The sequence below is a fragment of the Erpetoichthys calabaricus genome, chromosome 3 (genome assembly GCF_900747795.2).
Source record: "Erpetoichthys calabaricus chromosome 3, fErpCal1.3, whole genome shotgun sequence".
Classification (NCBI taxonomy): Eukaryota; Metazoa; Chordata; class Cladistia; order Polypteriformes; family Polypteridae; genus Erpetoichthys; species Erpetoichthys calabaricus.
The window spans coordinates 31,710,528-31,735,179 of NC_041396.2; the positions used below are offsets into that span (position 1 = coordinate 31,710,528).

A 24,652-nucleotide genomic window follows, 5' to 3' on the forward strand; every position below is an offset into this window, starting at 1 on the left:
ACATAAACGGCGAGAATAAAGTGGAAATGTCGACTTTAACCTCGACATAAACGGCGAGAATAAAGTGGAAATGTTGACTTTATTCTTGACATATAGTTTGTTTTTTTCTTCCCTGTACAGCTTAGCTTGAAGCAAGGTCCATATTAATGCAGTTTGCCTAAATGATGGTTCAGTTGGTAAAGATGTCATCACCAAGTTGCATTTGTTTTATTTTATTTTAATTTGGTGAATACTGTGTAATGCACCTGGGCCTGAAGTCTTGAAGTAATAGTGCAACTATCAGTAATAATACTATTATTTATTTTATTTTTATTAGTTTAAATATTATGCAGTTTAATGATGATAAAGTTGTTTAAAAAGTCACTTTAACGTGTCAGTGGACAGAGATTGTTAACATTAACAGAAAGTGTAGTTGGTTTACAAAAAATATTTACTATTTATTCCTTTTCTAAGACATATTCGGTGCAATACAACTTTTGACAAGCACTTCTGGATATTTTACTAAGTCTAAATGCCTCTTTGTATGGTTGAAAATATGTTGTCAAAATTATAGTTTGTTTTTGCAAAATTTGTTCAATAAAAAGGTTCTATATTTTGACTGCATCTGTCATTCAATGTGATACCTTCTCCATTAGTGCCACCCCCTTGAAATCACTTTATGGGGCAATGCAAACCTGTATTAATACTTGTGTGCACATTAAAATGTTTTTTTTGTACAATGTACAATACTCTTGACAGTGGAATACGTTATTCTTAGCCAGTAATTGCAGTGGAAAATGTGGTTAACATCCACTCATGCATGGGGAAAAAATACCGTCGAATACCGTGAAACCGGGATAATTTAGAAAAATACCATGATATAGAATTTTGGTCATACCGCCCACCCCTACATAAAAGATGCCACTTCAGTCTCAACTTTTTAATCCAGACTGAAGACTCATTACTTTAGTGCAGCATAGCCTGACTAGAGGTACTAATTTAGCTGTGTATATTGTGTCTCTGTTTGTTAGTCATTTGTATAAAAACAAAGGAACTGCAATAATTATGAACTACTACTAACCCTTCTCTACTCTGTTTCACTTCTTGGTGTCCTGTTGTGGCACTTGGTTCCACAGCTGTACTTCCTTGTTATTTTCTGCCCATGGAAAGACACCCAAGACACTGGGAGCCTTGGACTCATTGAATGTAAAGGTTCTGTCATCAGATTAGATGGCCAGCACAGCCTCTACTACAGAATGTCCAGGAGGAGGAGGAGGACGGCCAGTTGGCCAAGGTCTTCAGGATTGTGACCGTGTCTGTCTTTGTCTTTCTCTGTTACAACTGGCTGTGAACCCTCATAGATTTATTTTCTCAAAGAATGGTGCTTTTGTTTTCTTCATTTATTGGGTTCCATTTGTGTTAATGAGTTTGGAACTAATTTGTTTACCTGCCCTTGTCTTTATGAGAACTCATTATGTAATTACTAATTTGTAAAAATTACCTTAATTGAGCGGAACTGTTAGTGCCCTAAACATAGCAATTATAGGCTGTAATGAGCAGAGATGGGAGATTCTGTAAAAATACATATAGGCCCATGTGATACTAGATAGATAGATAGATAGATAGATAGATAGATAGATAGATAGATAGATAGATAGATAGATAGATAGATAGATAGATAGATACTTTATTAATCCCAAGGGGAAATTCACATAATATAGTAATATTAATAATATTATATTATTATATAATATAGAATATTCAATTTGTATTACTGTTCCAATACCTGAAAATATTAACCAGAAGATCCTCCGAGTCAATTCTACATTGCTGACTGCTAGCAATTTCAACTAACCTCTTAGTCAACTCCTCAAGACGCGTCAAGATTCTATACATTGGTAATTTACCTGCAGGCATGAATTCACGAAGGACTTCTGGTATGACTACTCCCTCTTCTGTCTGGTAGTTCTCCAAAATGGCACAGATAGTTCGTGTAGTTGCACACATGGTAGCATTGAGCATGTGGACGTACTCAACCTGTCCAAGAAAAAATAGTAAAACTGTTACACTGATATCTCTCCCTGTGTATGAGGGGTGACACAACATACACATAGTCAAAATGACACTTAGGGTGCACAGGTTTACCAAATTGGCCAATCAAACTGACATTACCTTGTCCATCATCTTCTTAGTCTGCCCATAGCGGATTCGAAGGCGGCGGGCCTGGTAGTCTGTGCAATTTGAACAAGACACTAACTCACGGAATGCACCAGAGGCTGGGAACCATGCCTCCAAGTCCAGCTTCTTACTTGCAGCATGATTGAGAGACCCTGAAAGACAAAAGGGGAAAATATTAGAAACTGAGCATAGATTTTATTGGTTCAGCCATACAATGTTCCGTAGAAATTGAACTGCACAATACATTATAAATGCATTTAATTACAAGAAACAATTGCAGTAAGGAGGACAGGGTTTACATCCCTGCATGGAGTTTGCATGTTCTCTCAGTGTCTGCACGGGTTTTCTCTCACAGTCCAAAGACATTCAGGATATGTGGAATGGCACTGCTGAATTAGTCGTAATGTGTTGTCTTCACCCTGTGATGGACTGTTACCTTTGTGCAGGAATTGTTCGTGCCTCGTGCCAGGTGCTTGCTGGAATAGGCTCCAGCCCCCAACAACCCTGCTCAGGATTTTAAGCTAACAACAAGAAAAAAATGTTCTCACCATGGAACAAATCATAATGAAGATTCAAATAGTGATGGTGTGTGAGGTAGCAGACACTCTGGTGATTAGTTATGGGTAATCTGAATCCACTCTTCATATACAACTAAATGAAGTGCAATGTCTATGCATGTTACAAGATGCCCAGAATGTTGACTCCCGAAACGAAGCACCACCACATCCAAGATTTTAAAGAGAATTTTTAGCTGATAAATTTGGACTGGCAGAAATTTTACAAAAAGAATCAAGGTCCAAACTAATGCACTCAAGATCATTTCCACAGTTTGTTATGATGTTCAGAATGTTGTCCATATTGATTACATGTCTCAAAAGGCCCATACAACTTGTCAACATTACATTTGTTAGGTTTGCCATTTTCTGCAGTTACTAAGGGAAAAGCTGCGATGAACAATGTACCTTCTGCTTCTTGACAACATCCTTACTCACAATGCATTCATTGCAAAGTTTCACGGATCAGACATTGCACTCAGACAGGTGCATTGTCCATCCTTTTTGCCAGATCAGGGCTCAACAGGCCTACCACCAGTTCACCAATTTGAAAAGCTACATCCATAGGACACGCTGTGCTGACGATGAAGACGTTAAGATAGAGAATGGTCACACAAGCAAGACAAAATATTTTATGTGAGGTGTGTAGAAAAGCTTTGTGAAGTTTATTAGTGATCACAGAGATTATGTTCAAAAATAAAACCTGTTTGGTTTTATTGTTTTTTTTCTTGATAGGTCAGACTAATTAGTTCAAATTTGTGTATCTTTACTAGCCTTTCAATGACACTTTTGTCAAGTTAATCAAGATTTGTTCCTTGCTGCCCTCCAATTCTGCTTATCATTAGTAAGGTTAGTATAAAAATCTACAACACCCAAACACCATTTACAGTCTTCTATAATGCATAGAAATTTCCTCAGCAAATCTGCAACCACACCCAGTACAATGCATCCTTTGAATATTTTCACTCCGGTGTGAGTGTTAATATACCACAGGATTTTGGAACAATGGCACTAACAGACAGAAAGGTTCTTAAATTATGGGGCGTTCCCAACACTTTCCACAATTTCCCAAACACAAAATTAAGCACATACCAGACACAATGTTCACAATGCGATATGGAATGCCCAGAGACTGGTAAAACTCCTCAGCAGTAGCAATCATCTCATCAAACATTTCCCAAGACTTATTATCATGGGGGGAGGCATAAACAAACTGCTCAATCTGGAAGAGAGGAAGAACAACTTGGGTCAAGTGCTTCAATTTATGCTATGTATAATGAATCACGATGATGAAAACAACTCCTAGTTTCAAACCTTACCGATACATATTATATACGGTAGTACTTGACATTCAATGTACAAAACATAAAAGTCACTAAAACAAAGAACTTTAAAAAATGTCAGCTCCACTTCACATTTATTTTATGATTTTCACACTAAAAGGAAGTTGGAAAACCTAGCTGCAGTACAGCTGGGGCAAACTCAATTTATTATGGTGCTACAGATGATGCAATTTAAAAACTACAACTAGGACTGTTGGAAAAGTAATGGGGAAAATTGGGGTGACTTGATGCAGGTGTACAGCCAAAGAGTAGAAGTATGTTAGTACCCAGTGTAGCTAAAGTGGGTATCATGGGATCGTTCTAGAAATATTTATATTAAAGATTCCAATAATGTGATCTTTGGCATTTGATATGAGTGCCATAAAATTCTGCGTTGCTCTGGTCTGAAGACAATCTGCCATTGCGACAAGCTATCAAAATAAATAAATAAAATAAAACTAAATAATCAGGAGTGTGGTCCCCTCGACTTTCTCGTATACGGAGATAGGGGAAAAGGTCATCACAACCACTTCCAGTTGTGCAATATTTCTCAAATATCATATCTCTTTGTTTCATCATAACTACTTGATAGTATTGATACACAATCTTTTATCTCTATATAATCAAACTTTATATTAAAATGATATTTTTGCACTAGGGAGGTCGAAAACGGTGGTGGAATTTTTTCATGATTACATATGCATTACCTAGATTACATGCAAAGTAAAAAGAGTTATAGTCACCTAAAAACATAAAAAGTGTTAGTATTACCCTAGGTTCTTGTCTATAAGCCGGACTGGTGTATAAGCCGGAGACCAAAAATCATACGAATTTTTAAAATAAAATCTTATCCTAGATAAACCGGACTCATGGATAAGCCGAACGTACTATAACCTATAACTAATAGAAGGGAGGGAGGTCAGCGGTCTCACTCGCACCCATTTAATTTCTTTAAGGGGGGAGAGAGTGTGAGATATTGGCGTCTCTCTCACTCCCCGCATGGCGCGGTTGGAGCGGCCGGAGCGCGTTCTTTCTGCTGTGGGCGTTGCCGAGTCAACACGCGCGCGTAGCGGTCATTTAAATTGTGATTTTATATGTAAGCATATTTAAATATATATCGCGGATTTTTTGCTGGTTCGCGGATTTCTGCGGACAATGGGTCTTTTAATTTCTGGTACATGCTTCCTCAGTTGGTTTGCGCAGTTGATTTCATACAAGGGACGCTATTGGCAGATGGCTGAGAAGCTACCCAGCTTACTTTTCTCTCTCTCTTGCACTGACTATCTGTGACCCTGACGTATGGGGATTGAGCAGGGGGGCTGTTCGCACACCTAGACGCTCGTCTAAAAATGCTGAAAGATTATCTTCACGTTGCTATCTTTTGTGCAGCTGCTTCCTGAAACGACATGCTGCACAGCTCTTCGCATACTTAAAAGCTGGAAGGGCACGTATTGATTTTTGACTGAAAAACAAACTCTGTGTCTCTCTCTCTCTCTCTCTCTGCTCTTGACGGAGGGGGTGTGAGCTGCCGCCTTCAACAGCTTTGTGCCGCGGTGCTTCGCATACTTAAAAGCCAAACAGCACCATTGATTTGTTTGCTAGAGATTGTTTTCTCTATCTATGTGACATTCTGTGCTCCTGACACACACTCCTTTGAAGAGGAAGATATGTTTGCATTCTTTTAATTGTGAGACAGAACTGTCATCTCTGTCTTGTCATGGAGCACAGTTTAAACTTTTGAAAAAGAGACAAATGTTTGTTTACAGTGTTTGAATAACGTTCCTGTCTTTCTACAACCTCCTGTGTTTCTGCGCAAATCTGTGACCCAAGCATGACAATATAAAAATAACCATATAAACATATGGTTTCTACTTCGCGGATTTTCTTATTTCGTGGGTGGCTCTGGAACGCAACCCCCGCGATGGAGGAGGGGATTACTGTATAAGCCGGACTTATGTATAAGCCGATATTCTATTTTTTCATTTTCACAACTTTTTTCCTTAGATAAGCCGCGGCTTATAGACAAGAACTTAGGGTATATAATATTTGTTGCAATAAATTACTATAGGTAAAACTGCATTTAGCTACATTTAATTATGATAATGATGGCGGAACTTAAACTTAAATGTATTACCAGGAACACAATGGGGACGTAGCATCTTATTGTTCCCATTACATCTTTATATTTACATGGCATGTTCAATGTCTACACGTTATTGTTAAACTGATGATGTATAAATTAAAATAAAATTAATAATAGTTATTGAAAGAATATGCGTTATACTGAATACAGTTTTTCATATCATGCACACATTTATATTTCCATGATACAAAAAATTCATTTGGTTGTTTAACTAAAATACTACTTCAGGTTAAGTAATTTTTCTCAAATTTCATATCTGTTTGCTTTTTATCACTATAAATATCTATACAAAATTTGAATCATCTATCTGTAATTATAACCATAGTTTTAAAAATTCGCAAAAGTATTCAGTTAATTAAAGTACTACTTCCGGTTATTGGAAGTGGCCCAAAAGTTGATAGGATATAAAGCAGGTGTACAAAATCTCATTGATTGAGGTCAAAACGTGTCCAGTTATTGTGTTTACACACAGACATAACTTCAAAAATGACATTTTCGAACTCAAGAAGGTCTAAAACGTCAAGATTCATCAAAATCTCAAGGTTAAATTTTTTCACAATTCCTATACTTTCTCTATACTATGTATATGAGAAAGTAAAAAAAAACACCGACACTCTACACCTTGGACATGTATTTTACATGCAAGCGAGTTATTAATTATCAGTCATGTTATTTAGAAAATCAAATAATAAAAAAATGACAAGCTCACCTTCTCAAACTGGTGCACACGAAAGATGCCTCTGGTATCACGGCCGTGAGAGCCTACTTCCTGACGGAAGCAAGTGGAGATACCAGCAAATTTGATGGGTAGGTCTTCAGGCTTCAGCCACTCATCTCTGAGGTAGGCAGCAATGGGCTGTTCTGAGGTGGCAATTAAGTACTTCTCGTCAATGCTACTGTCATCTGATTTCTCACTTCCCTTGCCAATAACCTGAAGAGTCAACAGAGAAAATAAGCAATGCTGTTCCATTGCTCGGGGTGAGCAAACATTTTCCCCTAATTACAAACTTACCTTGTACAGTTCTTCGTCAAACTGGCTGAGCTGTGCCACCTCTTGCATGACCTCCTTTCTCATGAAAAAAGGTGTATAGATTGGTGTGTAGCCACGCAAGTGCAGAACCCTCAGGGCATAGCTGATCAGTGCTTGCTCCAGGAAAACCAGTGGTCCCTGCAGACAGAAAATCAGGCAGTAGCAGGATAAGAGTTTGATTCCTTGGGTTACAGGACTGTGAGTGACGTCGCTTAAACAGTCATTTACCTTTAGGAAGTAGCCTCTGCTCCCTGCCACTATAGCAGCTTTTTCTCCTTCATACCCATCTACCATTACAACGATATCAACATGTGAGTACTTCTTCTGCACCGTACAGTCTCCCCAGGTCCTCTCAACTTTATTATCTGCATCCTGCAAAGAAAACCACAACAACTGGTTAAAAGCTGGTGGTGATGAGGAGTTGGGGATACCACAATACCATCATATCTTGAAACATCATAGATTCGGTATTGTACCCAAGAAAAATTAGATTTAGCACTTACATCAATCAACCACAATAAAACGACTGACAAATGAAGCGAATAATATTGATTATCACCTTACAATGGTACTTGTCAAGGGGTGGGATGTAATAGGCAGCAAGTGAACAGTCAGGTTTTGAAGATAATGTATTTTAAGCAGGAAAAATGGGCAAGCGTAAGGATCTGAGCAACTTTGACAAGGGGTACATTGTGATGGCTAGACGACTGGGTCACAGCTTCCCCAAAATGGCAGGTTTTGTGGGATGTTTCCAGTATGCAGGGGTCAGTGCCTACCAAGAGTGGTCCAAGGAAGAACAACTGGTAGGTACCCAATTGACGCACGTGGGGTGCAAAGTCTAGCCCATCTGGTCCTATACCCAAAGAAAAGCTACTGCAGCACAAACTGCTGAAAATCTTATTGCTGGCCATGAGAGAAAGGTGTCAGAACACACAGTGCATCACAGCTTGCTTCATACAGGGCCGCATAGCTGCAGACTGCCCAGGCTGACCGTTGTCCACTGCCGAAAGCGCCTAAAATGGGCACGTGTGTGTCAGAACTAGACTAAGGAGCAATAGAAGGAGGAGGCCTGGTCCAATGAATCATGTTTTCTTTTAGATTTTGTAGACAGCTGAATGTGGGTGTGTTGTTTACCTAGGGAAGAGATTGCTGCAGGATTCACTATGGTAAAAAGGCAAGCTTGGTGTGATACTCTGGGCAATGTTCTGCTGGGATACCTTGGCTCCTGGCATTTATGTGGATGTACCACCTACATAAAAGTTGTTGCAGACCATGTACACTTCTTTATGGCAACGGTATTCCTTGATGGCCTCTTTCGGCAGGATAATGCATCCTGCGACACACCAAAAATTGTTTAGGAGTGGTTTGAGGAAAATGACATTTAGTTCAAGGTGTTGACTTGGAATCCAAATTCACTAGATCTCAGTCTGATCAAGGATCTCTGTCCGATCTATGGAATCAACTTGTAAGACTTAAAGGGTCTACTGCTAACATCTTGGTGTCAGATACCACAGGACACCTTTAGAGTTCTTGTGGAGTCTACACCTTGATGGATCAGAGTAGTGCTGGGAGGTATACCGGTTTATACTGAAAACCGTTTTTTATTTTTGTTATGATATGGATTTTTCTTATACCGCAACACCGGTTTAAATAGCCTAAACAACGTTTGGAATGTGGCGCAGCGGGAAACTGTTTAAGGGGAGACCTTTTTCACTGCTACACCACTTAACACGCATGCAACGGAGTACATGCGTTAGTGGAGGTATTGAGCAGTGAAAATGGACAGAGAACATTCCGAAACTGAAGCTGTAGCAGACGATAAAGCTGAACCCGATGACACAGAAGAACTTTTGCTGAAAAAAGGAGCCACGTCTGAAGTCTTGAGATACTTTGGTTTTAAAAGGTCGGATGTGGACCAAACAACTATTTACTGCAAATGGTGTCAAGCTAAAGTGGTCGCCGTAGGCAGCAACACGAGCAATTTGCTGCACCACCTTAGCCGCAAACATGCTTTGGAGTACCATGAATGTATGGAACTAAGATTGGCACCCTCCACTTTCTCAGGTAAAACTGAAAAAGCTACAGGACACTCAAGTCAAACATCACTTGTAGACACGTTTGATGGAGGTACTGCCTACGACAAAAAAAACAAGCGGTGGATCAAGATAACCAACACCATTACAATCCATATAGCTAACGTGTCAGTGGACAGAGATTGACATTAACAGAAAGCGTAGTTGGTTTACAAAAATATTTACTATTTATTCCTTTTCTCAGAAATGTTCAGTGCAATGCAACTTTTGACAAGCACCTCTGGATATTTTACTAAGTCTAAATGCCTCTTTGGATTGTTGAAAATATGTTGTCAAAATTATAGTTTAAGTTGTTTGCAAAATTTGTTCAATACAAAGGCTCTATATTTTGACTGCAACTGTCATGCACTGTGATTCCTTCTCTTCATTAGTGCCACCCCCTTGAAAACTATCACTTTATGGGGCCATGCAAACCTGTATTAATACTTGTGTGCACATTAAAATGTTTTTTTTGTATAATGTACAATTCTCATGACAGTGGAATAAGTTATTCTTAGCCAGTCTACTGCAGTAATTGCAGTGGAAAATGTGGTTAACATCCACTCATGCATGGGAAAAAAATACCATTGATTACCGTGAAACTGGTATAATTTTGAAAAATACCGTGATATAGAATTTTGGTCCTACCGCCCAGCACTAAATCAGAGCAATTTGAGTGGCACAAGGGGATTGACACTATATTAGGCAGGTGGTTTTAATGTTGTGGATGATTTGTGTATGTACATACACAAATACTATTCTTAACTTTTATTAATCATGGTGCTGGAGAAAGGAGTTTTACATGTTGAATGGACAAGCAAGCAACAATTTCACTTACTCTGTACATGTGACAGTATGACTACAACAACTATTACCATTACCATTACCACTACTACTACTACTACTACTAAGGACTGAATAAGTAAACATGATTTTTATGCATTATTTTAAGAACAGTAATTCAGTTTTATAATACATTATGTATTACTCAGTCTCTTATCTAAAAAAGTTAACACAAATGTTTCAATCTATTACACCTTTTAAACCATTTTATCTCTGGGAAAGTACTTGCGAGGTGAGCCTATAGGTCAATAACAGGGCTGTCAACCAACAAAGGAAATTAGAATGTATCATATTAAAAACATATTATTTATTGAATATACAGTATATGGATATGCATTTCAAATTACTTATTAATTTTACATACACTAGGAAAACATCTTGAATATTGTGTCTCAAATACTGATAAAATTCATGTGAAGCAAGTCAAAAGCATCCTGTCATAATTCGCTTTCTTTCTCATTTTTTATTTTGCAGTTTAGTCCAGATTTACAAATCATACAACTCTGGCCAGTCAGGATGAAGCAAGAAAACCACTTGTAGGATGTAGGTGAAAACTCTTGCTGAGTTCAGAAGTTGGTCATCTATAGGGATGTAGCAGTATTTTGCTTTGGAACTACCAATAAAACAGAATGCTTGAAAATTTTTTCCTGGGGGTATCAATGGTATATTCCCTCACCTTTAATAAGGAGCTCTGCCACATGAAAAAGCAAAATCATCTGACTGACAATGCCATATGCTTTTGCAGTGGGTGACAGGTGGAACTGTGCTTAATGCTGCTCGACCTATTGATTTTGAGAATTAATTCTTAGTGGAACATACAGTTCCTCCATTTGTGTTAGCTTCATCCCACATGCCAAAGATGTGCAAGTTAGAGTGAATGGCGACCCCAAATTAACCCCTAAGTATTGTGAGCATATCTCCTGTTTTGTCCTCAGTTTTGCTGGGACAGGTTGTTTTTTTTCTGAAATCCCAAACTGGATACATGCATTCAAAACATGGATGCCACCCACTTTACTGATGCAGTAGTATTAGTATGGTTCCTTTCAGTGCAGCCTGTCACAACCATAAACCTGTTTACCACAGATTCCTTTTCACTTCCCCGAGTATAGCTCCACCATTTCTATTCTTTCAACATCAGCCTGGAACGAACCTTGGGTGCTGTAATATACCCTGGTTTTGTTCTTGTATTATCTATCAATCAGTCCAGTTCCAAATCCATTCCTTGTCCCTTTACACTCTGCTTCTGTTCCAACTAGATGCTTTACCAGTGTGGCAAAACCTCCCTCTGTATTTAGAAGCAGAGTTTAGGAGCAGGAAAGGATGCCAGCTGTCCTGTCTCACCTCATCGTTGCTGATGGGAACAGACGGATGAAGAAGGTTGCCAATCTCTCTCAGGTGCTCAAACCGTTCTCCCTCCAGCTTTATCCTCTCAGCATCCACCTCTGATATTGCTGCATCTATCAAAATACGAATCTTCTTAATCTGTGTCACCGTTAAGCCCTGAGAGGAGGGAAAAAAAAAACCCACATGAAATTATACAGATGACTTATTACAAAACATGCTTTTGATGCTTAGGAACATATTTTAGAACACTGTCCCATTAATGAAAGATTGTTATCCAATGGAACCTAAGGACACATAGCAAGGACAAAGGAATTTTGCACCTCAAGCAGCAATGCATATAGTGATCACAAATTCTTTCACACCCACAGTAAACCATCAGTCAACAATCAACTTAGATAGAGAGAGACTTACAGACAGGATCTCTGCTGTCAGTTCATCCACATTTTGGGCATTCTCAGGAAGGGCATCATCCTCACCAGCAGGCTCCTTTTTCTGAAAGGGACACAAAAATATAAAGTTTAGTATCTAGACCATTAAAAAAAAAAAAAAAGAGTACAACCATCAGAATTGTCTATGTTTCTGTTCTGAGATAGGCACTTGGTCTGGCAGCATAAATCAAACATCATACATCTGTTCTGTCAGTTGAGTAGCAATTCCGTCACTTATCAATACTGGCAGTGCTAGCATTCTCCACCATATCACATGCAATTACTGAATAAATGGTGACAACTAATTTTTTTTTACCTTTTTTCAATTTATGCAAGTCAAATGGAATACTGTGATGTATACTGGGAGAAATGGATACATGATCTGCTTTCTTTCAGCATGTCATAATGATAACCACTTCTGATGTGACGGCAAAACAATGAGGATATATTTGTGATTTCAAGGCATTTACTACTCTAATTTATTTATCACTTCTACAAATATATCAAGCAACTAAACAAAAGACAAAGAAACAGTTTACCTTTTAACACTCAATGAATATTTTTTCTTTTTGAAGATGAATTTTAAAGCAACTCATCTTCCAATTTTTCTTTCCGCAAAAAGCATATACATTGCCTCACACGTGTGAATAGGAGGCAGCTGAAGGGCTTGGAGAATAATGGTAACACATCCGCCCAGGGGTGGCGGGGTGCACTAATGCTCTTTCTAAGTTCCCTGCCGACCTTTCCAGGGAAATCCCACCAGGAACCACTGACTTGACTCGGGACATGTCACTTCCGGCCCCGAGGACGACGTCACTTCCAGCTCAGAGGACGACATCACTTCCCCCAGACTTCCTATAAAACCTCACTCCCTTCCCCTGGAGGGCAGTTCTGTTTTGGACTCTGTCTTGTAAACATTACTCGCTACCAAACCTTTTACTTTTGCAGCCAGGAACACATCATATGGGTGGTTGCCCCAAACCTTTGCAATGTCTTGGGTCTCTTCTTGTCACAACATGTATTTATTAATTTATTCATTCATTCATCTGATGCCTTTATTACAACACAGTAGCACACTGCTTAATGTTACTGCTTCCTAGCTCTACAAAACTTGGTTCATATTCAGGACTGGCCCCTGTGCATTTTCCTGCCAGAAGTCTGGTCCCCATACACAAAAGATGTGCACATAAGGTTAGCAACTGTCACTGTAAATTAGTCTGGTATGACTGAATGTGTGTGGGAGTTTGCCCTATAATGGACTGGCACCCCATCTAGGGTTAATTCCTACCTTGGGCTTCATGGTGCTGAAATGGTTCTTGTGATTCTGAACTAGATTAGTGGGTCAGAAAATGGAAGAATGACAACAACCAACCTATATGATTACAATTGTTAACAAATTTCTACTGTGAGAGTACTGGCAGACAAGGCACTCACAGATCCTCTGGCAAAGACTGTTCATGAAACTGTTCGTGAACCACCTTCATTTGATTGATTATATATATATATATATATATTTTTTATGTTAACTTTATTTCAAGAAAGTAACATAGTATACAATCAAGCAGATAAAATTTGCAGACCTTGTACAATAAATTACCTCAAAATCAATCTAGAAAACCCTAACAAAGAAGGAGAAAGAGAGGAGACAGACAAGAGCCTAAAAAAAAGTTTCCAATATCAAATAACACAGAACATTAATTACCCACCGAGTTATAAAAGGTGGTTGGGATTCTTTCAGTTAAGCAAGATAATCCAATGTGCTACCTGTGTTGGCTGGGATTGGCTCCAGCAGACCCCCATGACCCTGTGTTCGGATTCAACGGGTTCGAAAATGGATGGATGGATGGATGGATAGTTGTGAGGTATCAACTATTAAAATTAATTAATCAATTTGTCCCTATCCAGGTTAAGCCCATCTGTTAATGGGTTAGGAGTAAGTGTTAACACTAAGGCTCTCTGATAACTTTTAAAATATTTTTGTCCAAAATTATGTGATTGTGGGGCTAGAATGGCAATGCTCACAAGTGTGATCTTGCCCTGGATAAATTTTGAATGAAATAAGTGTGATCTATAAAAAATTACAAGTTAAATTATTAAGTGCATGGAGCATATTTAACTATAGTGTGTTCTATGTATGGCTGAACATTGAGTACAGAACCAAGTTTCATTTTATTTTATACAATTTAAAGGCCAAACAGGTTGAGTGACTTGCTTTAGTCACAGAATGAGTCACTGGCAGGGACTGAACTAATCATTTTGAACCTAGACTGCATGCCAGACAACACCCCTTGCAAATACATAAAATAAATATTTATTGTTTGTATTAACTTGCTTATAATCACTCAGTGGCAGAGTGGTGAAAACTGAACCAACAATTGCAAGCTCTTATAAACTAGGCCCATCCATACTGGGTACCCACAAAGTGGCATTATACAATGTCAGTGTGCTTGAAATCTGAGCTGCTTAACATGTCGGCATACACTAGTGCCGTGTCCAAGTCTCCTCACAGAGTTTTACATCTGTTATTCAATCTGCTGGATCACACACCCATCCACGCCAGTGCTGGATGAATTCTGTCACATCTGGGTGGGCCAACTTTCATTCACAAAGCCTGTTGTGTCAGATCAAGTATCTCATACCTTCATCTTCTCGCCTATTGTCTTGCTGCAGAGGTTTTTCATTTTGTTCAGGTTATCGGCTCGGAATCTGCCTGAAGAATGAAAAAAAAAAAACAAAAAAAAAACAATTGGTGACTCACTACAAGGAGTACTGCCAACACCTCAGAAAAGTTGGGCGAGGCTCTTATTTACTTGCTGAATTTCATGATCAATAGACCTGCCAATAATTTATTTTTATTAATTAAATATTTAATCAATTATCAAATAATTTTTTTCTTTGACCAAAATAGTGATTTTTCCATCTTCTGAACAGTAAAACACATTCAGTGACTTGTGTTCTCAAAACTGTTTTTACCTTAAACATGCTTTTTGTATTTTTGGAATGGAATCTTCAGCTAGTCTTGGAGCTCAAATTTGAAAACTACCCCGATGCCACAATATGTAATCTCTAGAAGCATAAACATATAAAATTTCAATCCAAAATTTGTTACTGTGATCTTAAGATATTAATTAGGGTAGTATGTAAATGTTTATCAATGACAGAAATATGTTTTCTTCCTCTCAGAGAAACAAAAACACTCCATCCTCAAATGAATGATAAAGACTTTTCCAAAATGAAACCACATCTCATGCAGATTTCAAATACCCGACCACATGTGGATTTCTTTAGTACAAAGCTGTGAGTCTGAACATACATTTGAAGTGCTAGAAAAATGCTTGGAATATCATTAGCAAATAGAGAACGAGGTTTTTTTTTCCACCTGTCGTGTATGAAGAGGGTCCATTGAAAACTGCTCTGCACCCTACATCATTATTAAAATTCAGGTTCTTAAGATTTCCTTACCAAGGGTGACAGAGGTGATTTCACACTGCTATTGGTCTAGTAAGGTGAAGCACTTTAAAAGCAGGCTGCTAAAATCCCCTTTGAATTCATTCCAAAATGCCACTGAATGACATCACCAGTAAGTCAAATTAAAAAGAAATCCTGACAATAAAACTAGGGCAAATGATATGAAAGGAATAAGAAGAATCCTGGGTGATTTGGGTGCTTTAAGCCCAAATTTAGCTTTTTACTTTCATTTCAATGCAACTATTCAGAGCTTTACTGAAAAGAGAAAAAAAAAAGTCAAAATCGGGTTGTAAGCACTCAGATCATCCAGGATTTTTCTTCTTTAACTATATTCATGTTGATTAAATAAACTGACAATGGGACATTTTTCTATGGATATGCAGTTTGCATACCGCGTTATTGTTCATTAAAAAAACTAGTAATAAAGAAGTGAAAGAAGATATATGAAGTTCCACATTTCCTTCCACTGATTAGGTTCTTTGCTCTTTGAAAAGAGCTTCATACACTAATGATGGACACAAAGACACAATGAAGTAGAGCATGTGGAGGGTAAACCCTGATGCCAAACCGGGCTAATGGAGGGTCATCTTCAGAGTTCATACATGCTAAAAAGGGAAAGCATTTAGAAAAAGGTTAAGAACCGCTCCACTGGTGTTACTAAGAATTAAAAAGGAATTAAACCATCAACTTAACTGAATGCAGTATGGCGATTGCAGGCAATGTGACGCTGTGATTAAGGCTGTGAGTTCAAATCCCACCACCAACAATGTGTGAACATGAGCAAGTCACACCACCTGCCTGGAAAAGCAAAAGCCAACTATATCTCAAATGATGTAAGCAGCCTTGGAATAAAGAGTTTGCCAAATAATAATAATCTATATATATAATTCACTAAGCAACCGTCCAGGGCACGCAAGACAACCATGGGATACGCACAACATAGCCCCGCCCACCATCTTTAAGACAATGGGACGAGAACGCCCGCCCGCCTGACTGTTACCAGCATTCACCGCAATGTACTGGAGTGTAAAACTATCGCAGCTGCTAACTCACATACTGTCCTTATTCCCCGGCCCGCGTCCACCCTCGCATGGCAGGCAAGACGCAAGACAGAGCCACCCCAGCCAACTCACAGAGCCCCACCCACCAACAATTCACTAAGCAGCCGTGCGCGCCAATGATTTCCGCACGTGTTCAGTCTCTCCCTGTGCATTCCCTGTGCAGCGAGCGAGTGAGCCAGAGAGAGAGAGAGAGCGACACACACAGGCGCGTGAGAGAGAGACACATATACACACACACACAGGTGCGAGACAGACACACACACAGGTGTGAGAGAGACACACACACAGGTGCGCAAGGGAGAGACACACACACACAGAGGTGCGAGAGAGAGAGAGAGAAACACACACACACACACACACACAGAGGCACGAGAGAGACACACACACACACACACACACACACACACACAGAGGTGCAAGAGAGAGAGAGACACACACACACACACACACACAGGCATGTGAGAGAGAGAGAGACACACACACACACACGCCCGAGAGAGAGGGGGATGGACGCATAAGGCAGAGAAGGCAGTTAAAGAATGCACCGGGGTTGATTTTATTTTCACTTCTGTTTACAGCGATCGGTTTGTAGCGTGCATTGTTGCAATGTTACTTTTCTTGGTGGTTTATTTAAAATATGGATTTTTCAAATGTTCATTTTTTCCCTGTGCTTAAAACTCATTAAAAAAGCGACGTAATTATGCATCGTAGCGGGTTGGCTAGTAAAGTAATAATTGTGATGCTGTGCTGAGACATTCAAAAACAGAATGTATGAAATATTACAATAAATATCATCAACATTCCCACTTCTTGAAATCAATTATAATATCCTTTAATCGACAATCTAAACTGAACTTCTTCCTTTCTATAAAGATTCTTTTCTCAAAGGGCAAACGGTTGGATTTTGAAAATGACTGGTATTGTTGAAATTTTAGGACAAGACATTCCTTAATGAAATCAACCTTGATACTTTTTAACAGATTTAAGATTTTTAACAGACACACTCCTGATTTCTGCAATTTCTTTAGTATTCTCTGTATCCTAGAAACTACATGTCATAATCTGTGACACAGTTATCACTTCAAGCTCTCATTGAAAACATGACTAAAGCACTAAACAGATCATCATGCTAACATTTTTAAAGTCTATATTGGCTACATGACAGCATAGTTAAAAGAGTGGTCCTTTGATGCTGGCAAAGAGGGATTTCTTTTACATGTTCAATGTTCACTTGCGCCATGCTATTTGTGCTGATAAAATTTTGTACAGTTTCCACACTTGGTTTTTTAAGGTGTGCGGTTACTGTAAATATTCTGATAATGATTCTGTAAGTAAAATCAAAATAATATTTTATAATTAGTTATCCATTTTACAATACATGGTCAACAACAAGGTTTTATTGGGTTGTATCTTCTTAAATATTAAGATAATGAGCATCCATCACTTTTTATTTTCATAATGTTACTTTAAATTTCAGATTTGAGTTTAGGTTATTTAGCCAATGCTGTTAACCCAAGTGATTTACAAATTATGATAAAGTCGCACTTTTATTGATAGAGGTTGGGACTGAATAAGTGTGCATATGCAATGGTTTGTAGTAGGGATGCACCGATACCGAAACGGGTATCTGGTATCGGCCTTGATACCACATTTTCTAAAGTAGTCGTACTCGTTAAAAGTCCCCCGATACCGGGGACCGATACCACAGTCTGAGAAATGTCTATGTTTGAGCGGCGTGTAAGGGGTTAATCACAGGCGCCGAGTGCCCGCCCCCAGGCCCCGGCTGCAGCTCAGAGCGGGGAGAAGGCAAGGTGAGGCGAGACATGTCAGCCGTGTGGAACTATTTCAAAGTGAATGAAGATGACAAAACAAAGGCGGACTGCAAATTGTGCTCAGCGAAATTGTCCAGAGGAGGCTCAAAAGGTAGCGCATTTAACACAAGTAATTTAATCAAGCACCTAAAATCCCAACACGACAACGAGTACAAAGAGTTTACCCATGCTTCTAAACCAACACAACCCACGCTGCAGCAAACTCTTGCAAGACGAGAGAAAATGTCCAGAGACAATCCACGTGCTGTGAAAATAACACAGGCAATTATCGAGTACATTGCATGGAGTGACCAGCCACTCTCGGAGGTAGAAAATGTGGGATTCCTGCGTCTCCCCCATGTTCTGGAGCCCAGATATGATATCCCAAGCCACCGCTACATGACTGACACGGAGCTGCCTAAACTACACGACTCCGTGAAAAAACATATCCACAGCCTACTGCAAGCCTCCTCTGCGTTTAGTTTCACCACGGATATTTGGACAAGCAGTGTTAGCCCCGTGTCACTAATTAGCCTAACCTCCCAGTGGATAGACGAGAGTTTCTTGTTTTTTTTTTGTTAAATTATATGACTAAAGCTGTTACCTGTAAATTTAAATCATGTTTAAGTATTAAGTATTCGGTATCGGCAAGTACTTGGTATCGGCGAGTACTGAAATGCAAGTACTCGTACTCGTTTTCCAAAAAAGTGGTATCGGTGCATCCCTAGTTTGTAGCGATGACTGGAAAAATTTCATGTCATGTTTTCATGGAGAACAGAGATAACAAAATGTCTGATAGAATGGGAGCCTATAGTAACCAACACTGGACAACAGCAAATGACATCAAAAAGTCCTTGAAAAAAATTCTCACATTATTTATCATTGCATAATCCATGTTTCAAGCCATCCAGTTGTATGCTCAGGACATGTAAAGCACAAGCATTTTTTGTTAAAATACTGATAAATAAATACCTCAAGAAACAGGAAGCCTGTTCACACAGAATTATACTTTTGAACTGAAGACCCCTCATTCACAGTCAATAGTCTTGTCTTCAATTGAAAAGTGTAATACCTGTGTGAACAGATTTCCTCTTTTAATTTCCAGAGGTATTTATTTAACAACATTTTAGGAACAAATGCAGGCATTTTGCACGTTGTGAGCATACAACTAGATGACCTGAAATGCCGATTGTGTAACACGGGTAAATGTTGAGATTTTTTTCATGGGTTTTTTTGATATCATTTGCTGTTGTTCACCGTTGATCACCTTAGGCTCCTAGAATATCAGGAATGTTGTTTCATCTCCTTTCTCTATGAAAAGATGAGATTAAAATTTTTCCTGAGGAATCACTACAAACATCACTGGGTAAGTAAAATCCAAAAAATATAGAATTTTTGTGTGAAGAATTCGTTTGTTGAGTTTAGGTTTGAAAGGAAAATTTTAATTATATTTATGACAATCTCAGAATTGTTTTCATGATTTGGCAAGAATTCAGTAATGTAATTGTAAATGAAATATGGCAGGCATGTGCTAAACCCTTGTACTTTATTTGTTGGTTTACTCTTCATGAAGGGCATGGATTGGCTTCTGAATACACTGTATTACTATATTTACTATTTTTGTGTTTTGTTGGCTAAATAATAAAAAAAAAGGTTATAAAGACCTGAAAACATATAGCAACAAAATATTTGGAATAACAGAGGAAATCAGGAAGGGACAAATACTTTTTCAGGGCATCATATTGTGTGACATTAAGTTTCAGTCGAAAGATCTTACTCAGTAAGTCACATGATCAAAATAAAAAGTAAAGAAGATGCACATTTTTTGTTCATTAATGATATAATTATCTTTGTGGTTTTAGTAATGGAGTCCAATTTTCTCTCTAAAATCTAAAGGTTATTTAAACAACATAATGCTTTTAATTCTAATCAAAAGTTGGCAGATAGGTTGAACAATAAATGAAGGGAAAAAAAAAGTCTTGCATCCAAACAGAATTCAACCAGCATAGTATTCTGGTCATTACAACTCTTCTAAAAAGAGCTAACACAAAAACATAAGCAGTCCCTTATAGATGGAAATGGAAAACAAAGAAAAAACAGTAGCTATAATATGTCTTAAATGAGAAAGTACAACAGATGTGAGTATTATTATTATTATTCCACCCGGAATAACGTTAACATTATTCAAAGTTATTGACCGTCTGTATACCTGCATTGTTATCACTCTTTAATTTAATATTTTCTTTATCAGTATGCTGCTGCTGGAGTATGTGAATTTCCCCTTGGGATTAATAAAGTATCTATCTATCTATCTATCTATCACTGGTGACAGAAGACTTTAATAGAAACACTATACACTTATATTGGTGTGGATAGCTGCTCAGAATGAAGGATGACTAAATCCAACAACAGGCGTCACTATCTATGCCACCAATATACTCAAATATGTGTGATTAAGGCAAACTGAAGAATCCAGATTGGTTCTGTGCGTGTATTAGTTGACCCTGCAATGAACTGGCATACTCTGCAGGTACTGGTTCCTATCTTGTGCCCAGTGCTGATGGGATAGGCTCTGGCTCCCCATGAGCCTGAACTGGATTAAGTGGGATTTGAGAACTTTGTGTTACGTTTGTAGATATATACCTGTACTGTATTTTTATTTTTTTTTTAATGTTTATCCGAGTGGTCTTGCATTTCTCAAACACCACCTATCAGTAAATAGTCTGTAAACCTTTAGATAGATAGATAGATAGAAAAGCATTGCTTCCTAAAATGATTCTGCGCTTAAATACAGTCATAACAGTAGGACTAGCTAACTAATGTGCTGCTGACCAAAGTCAAACATTTCTATAATTGTATAAGATGGAATGGCCATATCCCTGAATGGTAGCTTCTGAACTGTGCGAACACTCAAAAATTGCACTTTAACATTGAAAAGTGCAAAGTATTACTTGTGGGTAAAATTTATCTATAATAAATAAAAGATGGGAGACACTGTCCTGTGAGAAGTCACCTCTGAAAAAGATTTAGGGGATTATGATAACCAAATATTGTCATCATCTAAGTAATGTTCAGAAACTATTAAAAAGGCTAATAAAATTAGGGCTGCACGATAACAGAAAAAATGACTATCACGATTATTTTGCTCAAAATTTTTATCACGATTAATAATGACGATTATTCCTTTGGTAAATGAAGTCTGTGACCAAAGCAGTGTAGCCTCGGCCAGTTATTCACAGATGCTGCCCTAATCATATTAGCTGCGTTGTCCGTTGTGATGCACACAAGTCTTTCTTCCACCAAGCCCCAAGCGGACATCGCTTCTTTGAGGCCCACTGCAATAAACTCCGCTGTATGGTCTTGTGGGAAAAACGAAGTTTGCAAAAGCTTGCTTTTCATCTCAAACTCGCTGTCAATAAAATGAACTGTCAAGCTCAAACACGGTTCCGCAGTTCTGCTTGACTATAAGTCGGTCGTGGCAGCAAAATATTCAAGGCTGAGCCTGAGAATTTCTCTTTCTATTTCTTTTCGGCATTTCGCATACAGCGAGGGCAGCGCAACATTGGAAAAATGGTTGCGTGAGGGAATGCTGTATCTTTTATCAAGTGTTGCGATCATTTTTTTAAACCCCTCACTGCTCACGGTGGTTATTGGACACATATCCTTGGCTATATGGTACGTGATCACCTCTGTTATTTCCCAGTGTCTTTGCGAGCTATGCAGATATGGTATTGCGTTGAACAATGTCCCCGATATTGTTGTCTGTGTTGTGGATGGCTGGTAATTTTTTGTTGTTGCTGTTTGTGCCTTCAGTCGTTGAAATTCTTGATAGTGTACTTTGTGGTGGCTTTTAAGGTGGTTGATGAGGTTTGTTGTGTTACCTTGGGACGTTTGGACGGAACAGGAGCAAAGTTTGCACAAGACTCGTACCTGATCAACATCACATTCCTCGAAATCGAAATAGTTCCAGACAACTGAGTATGACCCCTTTTTAGGAACTAACGATCGCACTTCTGCACCTTCCTCACGTTGCTCCGCCATCATATATTTATTCTGACTGACTGTTATTGCTGCTATTAACTTCTACTGCTTCAGAAAGCGCTTGCAATCTAGACGCAGTAACGTCATAGTGACGCATTCCAATCCGTAAACGCAGCCCATAAAAAACAGTTTGGTCTTTATACTGTAAAATCGTGACGATATTTATTAACTGATCGTGGATCATAAATATCGTTATCATGAGAAAAAAAAGATTAATCGTGCAGCCCTAAATAAAATGTTAGGTTATATCATAAAAACTATCATAAATTAAAGGACGTTTTGCTTAGACTATATAATGCACTAGTGAGACTGCATGTGGAATATTGTGTGCAGTTCTAGTCATGGCACTACAAGAAAGACATAGCAGCACTTGAAGCTGTGAGGAGAGCAATTAGGTGAATCCCAGGACTTAGGACATGACCTACTATAACAGGCTCAGAGAAGTAAACAGGTTTAGTTTCCAGGTTTGGGACCTCATCCAGGTCTTCGGAATTCTTACAGTAAATCCAGCAAAATTCTTTTAACTTAACAGTCAACCACGTACTTGAGAACAACAGTGGAAAAGCACATTTAGGACTGACGCCAGGAAGCATTTCTGAAACAACCTACCAAGACATGGAATTGAAGCAGAAACCTTGTCAGGATTTAAGTTGGATGATCTGGATGAGATATTGGAACGGCTTAGCTATTAACTATGCAAACAAGCTTGATGGGGTGAATGGTCTCTTCTCCTTTGTCAAACTTACGTGCTTACCTAAGCCTAAGGAGGGTTGAGAAAAGAGATGTGATGTGGCAATTAGTTAGAATGTGCAAACCTGGATAATGGAAATTAAACCTTTTGCTGTTACAAATCTATGTCCAAAGCGGCCTTCTAATCCGGTTTACTCTTTACAATTCCTGTTGTACAGCATGGTTTGAATTGCGGTATAAATAACTAAAAAGCTTGCAGTGACGAGCGTGGGTAATTAACTAATGACAGCTTTATGGAATAGATGAACACTGGTTCTACTCCCTAGACCTAAATCGATGGCTCCCATTTTGAGACACACGTGGTACTTTCCTGTAATTCAGATCACAAGCTTTGGATGGGGACTTCTCCCCCTGTCAGATCTTTGACTGACGTGGTCCTTCTACCTGCACACAACGCCCGCTGCCTCTGGCGGACGCACTGCGGGCTTGGCTCTTACAGGCGGATTGCATCAGATTCACCGGCAGCACATGGACGCGACTTCCTGCTAAATAGTGAGCCGCTGAACTGCACCCCTTCTCCACGGCCGACTGTTTCACTGTGTTGCATAGAAATGAGCGGGCGACAAGTGAAGTTAAAGCTGCGATCAACACCACCGTCGGAAACATATTAGTCGACATCAGTTCTAAATTAAAAATCGTTGCATTTTAGCCTCATACACTCGGCGGAAACCACGTAAAGAAACAACATAGAGCGTTTGGCTATTGCATATCGATCATGACAAAGGCAGAGAACACAGTGTTCCAGAAACCCTTATGAAGCCGTGTCCCGCATCTACTTACACTTCCTCCACTCCCCGTCTGCCGCCACAAGCTTGTCTACCAGGCTGACATCCTTAAAACGTTTGGCCTGCGTCTCTCGAATCTTGTCTGGATCTCCGCCTTTATCTGTACGGAACAAGTCCAAGTCGAGCACCATTGTAGCTTCCGCGTTACTGTTCCGGCGCGAAGAAAACAAAAATTAAATTCGTGAAAGTAAAGAATACACCAGAGCAGATCCACAGCCCTACTTCTCCCACAGCAGCTGGAATGAGTAAGAGCAAGAGGAGGCGACTTCGCCGACAGGCTGAGGAAGCCTGTAACGAGCGAGCGCCTCAGGTGGTAGGATATGGTAATGCAGTCTTTAAATACTATAGTACATAATGAAGTATTTGGCCACAGCCCCATATGTCCAAACTTATTCTAATATTAATCTATGTTCTGATTCTGAACCAATTCAACTTTAATCAAACATGCTAAGGGCAGATCTGGATTGCAGGGACCAATCAAAGATATGCAAGTGGATGATCCCTCAAATAATGGGTCTCCAAAATAGACGTGAACAACACTGACACAACATATTGTAATGCCTCCTTTTCCCTTTACTCTGTACAACTCAGATTACAAATATAACACCAGGTCATGTCACTTGCAGAAATTCTCTGATGATACTGCACTTATGGGGTGTATTGATAAAGGGGATGAGACAGAGTATAGAAGTCAGGTGAAGCACTTGGTTTCTTGGTGCAGAAAGAATTGTCCACAACTTAACATCAACAAAACTAACATACTGGTTATTGACTTTCACCGCACCAGAGTGCCTCTATGTCTGGTCACTATTCATGGAGTGGATGTGGAGGAGGTGCACAGTT

General features: G+C 39.0%; 1 protein-coding gene across 1 annotated transcript in view; it reads right to left on the reverse strand.

The window, feature by feature from the left end:
- Positions 1 to 24,091, reverse strand: part of sars1 (seryl-tRNA synthetase 1) — a 28,589-nt gene extending 4,498 nt beyond the window's left edge. The window contains exons 1-10 of the mRNA XM_028796554.2: positions 23,805 to 24,091; positions 14,533 to 14,603; positions 11,877 to 11,957; positions 11,463 to 11,621; positions 7,435 to 7,578; positions 7,189 to 7,344; positions 6,886 to 7,107; positions 3,804 to 3,933; positions 2,152 to 2,309; positions 1,887 to 2,016 (exon numbers count right to left, since the gene is read on the reverse strand). Coding sequence (XP_028652387.1) covers positions 1,887 to 2,016; positions 2,152 to 2,309; positions 3,804 to 3,933; positions 6,886 to 7,107; positions 7,189 to 7,344; positions 7,435 to 7,578; positions 11,463 to 11,621; positions 11,877 to 11,957; positions 14,533 to 14,603; positions 23,805 to 23,940 — 1,387 coding nt within the window. The 5' untranslated portion in view covers positions 23,941 to 24,091. The remainder of the gene's footprint in view (positions 1 to 1,886; positions 2,017 to 2,151; positions 2,310 to 3,803; positions 3,934 to 6,885; positions 7,108 to 7,188; positions 7,345 to 7,434; positions 7,579 to 11,462; positions 11,622 to 11,876; positions 11,958 to 14,532; positions 14,604 to 23,804) is intronic.
- Between the last annotated feature and the right edge of the window lie 561 nt (positions 24,092 to 24,652).